Source organism: Salvelinus fontinalis, chromosome 11 (assembly GCF_029448725.1).
Source record: "Salvelinus fontinalis isolate EN_2023a chromosome 11, ASM2944872v1, whole genome shotgun sequence".
Taxonomy (NCBI): domain Eukaryota; kingdom Metazoa; phylum Chordata; class Actinopteri; order Salmoniformes; family Salmonidae; genus Salvelinus; species Salvelinus fontinalis.
Genome location: NC_074675.1, coordinates 32,775,139 through 32,783,837, shown reverse-complemented (window position 1 = coordinate 32,783,837; position 8,699 = coordinate 32,775,139). Strand labels below are relative to the sequence as shown.

General features: G+C 40.6%; 1 protein-coding gene across 1 annotated transcript; it reads left to right on the top strand.

Moving 5' to 3' along the window:
* Positions 1 to 1,600: 1,600 nt before the first annotated feature.
* mpdu1b (mannose-P-dolichol utilization defect 1b) lies at positions 1,601 to 6,910 on the top strand. The gene is made up of 7 exons (XM_055938459.1): positions 1,601 to 1,769; positions 2,215 to 2,280; positions 3,400 to 3,532; positions 3,632 to 3,717; positions 3,875 to 3,993; positions 4,302 to 4,412; positions 5,403 to 6,910. The coding sequence occupies exons 1-7, from the start codon at positions 1,640 to 1,642 to the stop codon at positions 5,523 to 5,525; spliced, it is 768 nt and encodes a 255-aa protein (XP_055794434.1). The 5' UTR covers positions 1,601 to 1,639; the 3' UTR covers positions 5,526 to 6,910.
* Positions 6,911 to 8,699: the final 1,789 nt, after the last annotated feature.

Below are 8,699 nucleotides of genomic sequence, written 5' to 3'. Positions count from 1 at the left end.
GCACAAGACAGTTTACAGAATTGTCCATTTAAAGAAATAAAGCCTATTTATTCATTACTACATTTACCTAGCATTAGATAGTTGATCCAGAGATTCTTACCTTTGCCTCGATTCGGCAGTCTCGTCCAGATCATCATGGTATTTGTAGTACTTAATGATCGCCACATTGGCCGCTAATTAGCATTTAATTTTGGGGGGTGTAAACACATTGATAAAAGCCACTTTGTCCTAGAGAGATTTACACGGTTATCAAAATGTCAATTCAGGGAAAACCTACACAAAACACAGCCCTTTTTAAAAGTGTTTCTAAAATCCCCTATGGGAAAAATGTATGGTGGAAAAACGATTGGAACCAGTTCCCTGTTTGACTGCTAGGTTTTATAGATATTATGACTCATACTGCAGTAGTACAGTATTTTGTGTTTCAAGAGCTGAATTCTGGGTATTTTCAGATATAGATGTTATGTGTTAAAGATACTATAGTCTCAAAAGTTGACAAACATGTAAAACTTGGTCAAAACTTGTAAAGTGGTGGTCCCATGTTTCACGAGCTAAAATAAAAGATCCCATCAATTTTCCAAAGGGACAAAAAGCATATTTCTTTCAAATGTTGTGCACAAATTTGTGTACATCTCTGTTAGTGAACATTTCTCCTTTGCCAAGATAATCCATCCACCTGACAGGTCTAGCGTATCAAGAAGCTGATTTAACAGCACTATCATTACACAGGTGCATCTTGTGCTGGGGACAATAAAAGGCCACTTTCAAATGTGCAGTTGTCACACAACACAATGCCACAGATGTCACAAGTTGAGGGAGTGTGCAATTGGCATGCTGACTGCAGGAATATCCACCAGAGCTGTTGCCAGAGAATTTAATGTTCTGAAATAAAGCTGAAAATGTCCCAGTTCTTCCATGGCCTGCATACTCAGACATGTCACCAATTGAGCCTGTTTGGGAAGCTCTGGATTGCGTACGCGTACGACAGAGTGTTCCAGTTCCCAACAATATCCAGCAACTTCACACAGCCATTGAAGAGTGGGACAACATTGCACAGGTCACAATCAACAGCCTGATCAACTATGCGAAGGAGATGTGTCATGCTGCATGAGGCAAATAGTGGTCACACCAAATGGTGGTCACACCAGATACGAACTGGTTTTCTTTTCTACACCCCTACTTATTTTTTAAGGTATCTGTGACCAACAGATGCATATTGGTATTCCCAGTGATGTCAAATCCATAGATTAGGGCCTAATTAATGTATTTCAATTGACTGATTTCCATATATGAACTGTAACTCCCTAAAATCTTTGAAATTGTTGCATGTTGTGTTTATATTTTTGTTCAGTATATGTGTAACTGATAAATGCAAAAGAATACTACATGTTCGTGTTTTTAAATGTATGTAAATTGTAAAGTATTTTGTCTGTAATGGCTTGTTTGTTATGTGTCGGACCCCAGTAAGACTAGCTCTCGCCAATGGCGTCGGCTAATGGGGAAGCTAATGAAATCAACAACAAACAAAAAAATCACAGTGAGCTCCGGAACCATGTATTATATTCTATTCATATGTTTCCATCTAGCGTGAGGGAACAGTTATTATTTGCACACTGCTACGTCACGTCACAGTTCCACAATGGCGAGCCCTGTTATGGAGGAACTTCCAAAAACTTCTGTGTTGGACCCACTGAAGGGGCTCCTGCTCACTTATTTCATGCCAGAATCATGTTACGACGAGTTTTTCCTCAATTTTAACTTTCTGGATGGTAAGTCAAGTTGTTACATAATTGACTGACGTTTGATTGCAAGAGCTAACTTAGCTAATTAACGTTAGCTAGCCAGGGCTTCAACGTTGAATGGATGAGCTAGCTAGGTAACGTTAGCTTGCAAGACCTGCGTTTTTAATCGATATTTTACAAAGTAACTTCTATGTTATCTTTTGCGTTTGCAGTTACTGGATATAAAGAAATATATTGGACGGGATGTATGTAGGGATCGTACCCTCTAAACAGGCTAAAAAGACAGAAGAGGAGCTAACGTCAGTAGCTAGTTGGACGTTTTGTTTTGACAGCGTTCAGAGGCGGGGCTATCTCATGCCAGTGTTCCTCAATCTCTTGTAGTTCCTCAATAATTCTAGATAGGAGAAGAATGACATATCTATCTGTTCTCTCTGACAATACCCGTTCAATCATTGATTGTTTCTGTCTGCAGTGCCATGTCTAAAGATTGTGCTGAGCAAAGGTCTGGGCATTGGAATCATCCTGGGGTCTGTGATGGGTAAGACTAAGATTCTCTTCCTCCTCTCTCTATCTCGTTCTCTCTATTTCAATTCAAAGGGCTTTATTGGCATGGGAAACATGTGTTTACATTGCCAAAGCAAGTGAAATAGATCATTAACAAAAGTGAAATAAACAATTAAACATGAACAGTAAACATTACTCTCAATCTTTATCTCTGTTTCTCTCTCCCTACGTGTGCAAAGCATAACTCCCTGCCCCTCTTATATACAGGTAACTGCCAAAATAAAGGAAACTGTACAAAGTACTGTACAGGTGTGGTTCCTGAGTTAAAGGCCATCAGACTGTTAAATAGCCATCACTAGCACATTAGATGCTGCTGCCTATATACATAGACTTGAAATCACTAGCCACTTTAATAAATGGAACACTAGTCACTTTAATAATGTTTACATATTTTCCATTACTCATCTCATTTGTATATACTGTATTATATTCTATTCAACTGTATTTTAGTGTATGCAGCGTATATATTCTTAATTCCATTCCTGTACTTAGATGTGTGTGTATTGTTGTGAAATTGTTAGATATTACTTCACTGTTGGAGCTAGAAACACAAGCATTTCGCTACACCCACAATAACATTTGCTAAACATGTGTATGTGACCAATAACATTTGATTTGATTAAGCAATTTACATCCCATCATGCTTAGGGTCATGAATAAAAATTCCCAGTTGCCCATTATTTTGGCTACCATGGCTAGAAGAAGATATGTCAATGACTTTTAAAGAGGGGTCTCAAAGGAGCATAGGGGTGTTTAAAGTCAACCGAATTGATGTCAACCGAATTGATTCTGGACCAGTGCCTAAGACATCAATTTCCACCACCATCAACAAAACCCAAAATTCGTGAATTTCTTGTGGAAGAATGGTGGGGCATCCCTCAAATAGAGTTCCAGACACTTGTAGAATCTATGCTAAGGTGCATTGAAGCTGTTCTGGGTGCTAGTGGGGGCCCAATGCCCTATTAAGACACTATGTTGGTGTTTCCTTTTTTTTGGCAGTTACCTGTAGATGGAAAGACATCTACAATAGAGTTCGATCCATCAAGCACACATTTAGATAATACATAACCCATATCTCGCTCTCTCCCCACAGTAAAGCTGCCTCAGATCCTGAAGCTGATGGGGGCTAAGAGTGCAGATGGTCTAAGCTTCAACTCTGTCTTGCTGGAGCTGCTGGCTATCACCGGCACCATGGCCTATAGCATTGCTAACAGCTTCCCCTTCAGGTACTGTGGTAGAGTTGTACACACACACGTTAGACATGCACAGACAGTCACACACACAGACACAGCACAAGTTAACATATTTTGCATTTTCTCTTTCAGTGCCTGGGGTGAGGCCCTCTTCCTCATGTTACAGACAGTAGCCATCGGGTTCCTCATAATGCATTATGGAGGCAACACAGTCAAAGGTAAGACACACACACACACCTACCTGACGATAAGACTTGACACTCACTACTAACACTTCCTTTTGAGCTTACAATGTACGACTTTAAGTTAGCATACAACTAGCTACCCTCACAAGCAGTGGTGGATGTTCTATTTCTGTGTGTCTGCTCCCTCTAGGTCTGCTGTTCCTGGTGGTGTACTTTGGTCTGGTAGCTCTGCTGCTCTCCCCTGTAACGCCAATGCCTGTGGTCATGGCCATGCAGGCCTCCAACATGCCTGCTATCATCATTGGCAGGGTACGTGGAGCATGAATAGATTTTCTAACACGTGTAACATAACTGACGTGTTTATATTGTAATAACAGCGTTATAACGTTGTTCGAGCACCACATTGGACAATAAATGCGTTTTAATATGTTCATGTTATCCTGTAGGATTTATTTGCACTTTGAATAGTTCAACTGTGAAAAATGTACCCCAAAATAGATCAATAATAAAGTCAATTTGTGTTATAAATGTGTTTTTATAGGAGTTGTCATTAGTTAACAAATAATGTTATCATTGTGTTAATCTGTGATCGTGTTTATTTCTCCCTGTGATTGCAGCTTATTCAGGTAGTGACTAACTATCGTAATGGACACACAGGTCAGCTGTCTGCCATCACTGTGTTTATGCTGTTCGCTGGCTCCTTGGCTCGCATATTCACCTCAATACAGGTATATGTGTGTGTACAGTGAATGTACACTGAGTATACCAAACAATTGCCTGTTTGGTACACTGAGTATACCTGACCAATTGAGTTGCACCCCTCAATTGGTCAGGGCATGGACTCCACAAGGTGTCAAAAGTGTTCCACAGGGATGCTGGCCCATGTTGACTCCAATGCTTCCTACAGTTGTATCAAGTTGGCTGGATGTCCTTTGGGTGGTGGAACATTCTTAATACACACGGGAAACTGTTGAGTGTGAAAACCCAGCGGCATTTCTTGACACAAACCGGTGTGCCTGGTACCTACTACCATACCCCATTCACTGGCACTTAAAATATTTTGTCTTTCCCATTCACTCTCTGAATTGCAAGCATACACAATCCATGTCTTAATTGTCTCTAGTCTTAAAAATCCTTCTTTAACCTGTCTCCTTCCCTTCATCTACACTGATTGAAGTTGATTTAACAAGTGACATCAATAAGGGATCATAGCTTTCACCTGGTCAGTCTGTCATGGAAAAAGCAGGTGTTCTTAATGTTTTGTATACATTTACATTTATGTCATTTAGCAGACGCTCTTATCCAGAGCGACTTACAGTAGTAGTGAGTGCATACATTTTTATACTAGTCCCCCGTGGGAATCGAACCCACAGCGCCACGCTCTACCAACTGAGCTACACGGGACGTATACTTAATGTTTTGTTACATGTACATTTTTTGTCAATAAGCAGACGCTCTTATCCTGAGTGACTTAGTCGGTATGTGCAGCTGTGTGTGAGTAAAATGTGCTACTGTGTATAAAGTGTGTGTACTGTATGTGAGAGTGTGGATGCGTCATAAACGGACACTATTCCCTATATAGTAGGTAATAAGAGCATCTGCTAAATGACACCTAAAGGGAAAAGGGTGCCATTTGAGGCAGTCTGTGTGTGATCCTGTCCTAATCCAACATGCCAATAATTTCTACTTTTCACTTCCTGGTTTCTCTCTACCAACAGGAAACAGGTGACTCCCTGATGGCCCTGACCTATGTCATATCCTCTTCCTGTAACGGTCTTATCGCTGCCCAGCTCCTGTACTACTGGAACAGCAGCCCAGCACTGAAGAAGAAGACAGAGTAGATAGACAGGTGCACATTAAATTAGTTGCCTCTGTGGTCAAAAGTAGTGCACTATATTGGGAATAGCGTGCCATTTTGGGATGCAGTAGAGAGAATATATATAGACAGGGTGCAGCTCAAATGGCACCCTATTCCATATGTAGTGCACTGCTGACCAGGGCCATGGACTCTAATGGTACACTATGGGGAATTGGGTGTCATTTGAGATTTGCACCAATTCACATCTAGCAATTCATACACTCTGCACTCCCCTGCTGTAAGCTTAGCTTTGGACCAAACATTCTATTCCCACCACCCAAACCAAGGAACTCTCTACTCTACCTGACTTCATTGATACTGTGACTACAGCCCAGTTAGACTAGCTCACAGAGAAATCTTTAGTTTTACCTCCGTGTTTTAGCTCAGGGAAGGGAAGGCTTGACACTCTTATTTCTCCATCCTGAACACTGATTCTACTAAACGCCACAGAAGTGCCGATACGGAGTAAGGTGACGTTGACGCTGATCCTGAGTCAGTTTTGCATTTTTCCCCACTTATGGTTAAGGTTAGGATTCTGGGAGGGGAAGCTGATCCTATATCTGTACCTAGGGGAAACTTCACCCCAGAGCTGTCAAAACACCCACTACGGTCAGTTGTTTTCGTCATACTCCTAAATCTTTATGCCTCCCTAACAATGCATTACATTGTTCCAGTTATATTACACGGGTTGTCCTCGGATCATAATCTAGAATGAAAACGCATTCCAGAACACAACCAGGAAGTTGACTATTCTAGCTATAATCAAGGGGTCAAGCAATAGAGGTTTACTGTGAAATTCTCTGTCAGTATGTTTGAGATAAATGTTCGACCTTTAAGTTGTTGAAGCTTTGTTGCCTGAGTGTGATCGAAAGCAGCCTGGTCTCAGATCCTTTAATGCTTGTGCCAACTTCATTGCTGTACTTGGTAAACCATGTTTGGCGTGACAGAGTTACAATGATTTGGCATTATTGCACAAACAGACTGGCACACAGGCTAGATCCAAATAACTGTACTGAATCAAATGGTTATCAGTCCAAATTATGTTTTTCTGTGTTTATTTGTGCATATAGATGCTGTATTTGTTAAATGATAAATCACATATTTTATTGAATTCAAGGAATGAGTTCACAATACTAAATAATTCATTCCAATTTGATTCAGATTAACCTGGGAGCAGAAATTTGGGGTCATTATAGTGTTATGTTGAAGTCCAATTTCTCTGTTTAGTTTTAGTTTACTTGTTGAGATTCAACTTCTCGTGTTAAGCTACTGCTCGAAATTGTATGCGTCACATGCAAGTGCTACAATATTGAAGATGGTAAGAGTTTATTTTCATGCGAAAATGTAATAAAATATGTTTTGTTGGGAGTGCTCAGGTGTCGTCTGTAGTTTTCTCTTAGGTTTTCAGAACTCCAGTCCAAGAGAGCCTGTGCGTTGTGCAGGCTTTCATTCCAACCCTGCGGTAAACATCCCTGATTTAGCAAGTTATATGATATAATGAAATAAAACTAAACTCAATTATTTTCATTAGGTTTGTTGTTTAAGGAAGGGCTGGAACAAAAGCCTGCATACCCATTGTTCCAAAATGATTGGGTGTCATTCATTTTCACGCCACTAGATAGAGACAATTGTTCACCCTCTATTTTGTTCACTCACTACTAGTTCTCCAAAGTACAGGCATTTACACTAAACAAAAATATGAATGCAACAATTTCAGAGATTTGATTGAGTTACAGTTCATATAAGGAAATCAGTCAATTGAAATAGATTAATTATGCCCTAATTTATGGATTTCATATGACTAGGTATACCGATGCATCTGTTGGTCACATATTCCTTTAAAAAAAAGTTAGCTGCGTGGATCAGATAACCAGTCAGTATCTGGGGCAACCACCATTTGCCTCCTTCAGCGCGACACACATCCTTCGCATAGAGTTGGTCCGGTTGTTGATTGTGGAATGTGGTCCCACTCTTCAATGGCTGTGCGAAGTTTCTGGATATTGGCGGGAACATGTTGTTGTACACGTTGATCCAGAGCATCCCAAACATGCTCAATGGGTGACATTTCTGATGAGTATGCAGGCAATGGATGAGCTGGGACATTTTCAGCTTCCAGGAATTGTGTACAACTCCTTGCGACATGGGGCCATCTATTATCATGCTGAAACATGACGAGATGGCGGCGGATAAATGTCATTACTATGGGCCTCAGGATCTCGTCATGGTATCTCTACATTCAAATTGACAGTTTGTGCTGAAATTCTTCGGTTGTGCAAACCCACAATTTCATCAGCTGTCCAGGTGGCTCGTCTCAGACAATCCCACAGGTGAAGAAGCTGGATGTGGAGGTCCTGAGCTGGCATGGTTACAATTGGTCTGCAGTTGTGAGGCCGGTTGGACGTATTGCCAAATTCTCTAAAATGACATTGGAGGTGGCTTATGGTAGAGAAATAAACATTAAATTCTCTGGCAACAGCTCTGGTGGACATTTCTGCAGTCAGCATGCCAATTCCACATCCCGAAAAACTTGAGACATCTGTGGAATTGTGTTGTGTGACCAAACTGTGGCCTTTTATTGTCCCCAACACAAGGTGCGCTTGTGCAATGATCATGCTGTTCAATCAGCTTCTTGATATGCAACACCTGTTAGGTGAATGGATTATCTTGACAAAGGAGAAAAGCTCACTAACAGGGATGTAAACAAATTTGTACACAACATTTTAGAGAATTAAGCTTATTGAGTGTATGGAACATTTCTGGGATCTTTTATTTCAGCTCATGAAACGTGGGACCAACAACTTTACATGTTGCTTTTATATTTTTGTTCGGTATGGGATAATTTGTCTCTACTTATACTCTTATTATTTTTCCCACAAACTTGATCATTATTTTCCACCTCTTTTGTGATGTAATAAAATGTTTTCTATTTTTCTGCATGCCCTCTTTACCATAACATTATTTTTCACTATGTTTGCCCCCCCCCCCTTATTGAATAGACCCTTCTCTCCTTTCTCAAGTCTAGTGTGTGTCGTTCCATCGGCCCCCTGCCTCTCTGTACTCAATCACACTGACATCATCAACACCCCCCACAACCGAAAAGTCCCACAATTGGACAACGGATGTTTCTTAAGAAACAACTCAAAACACACATTTTCTT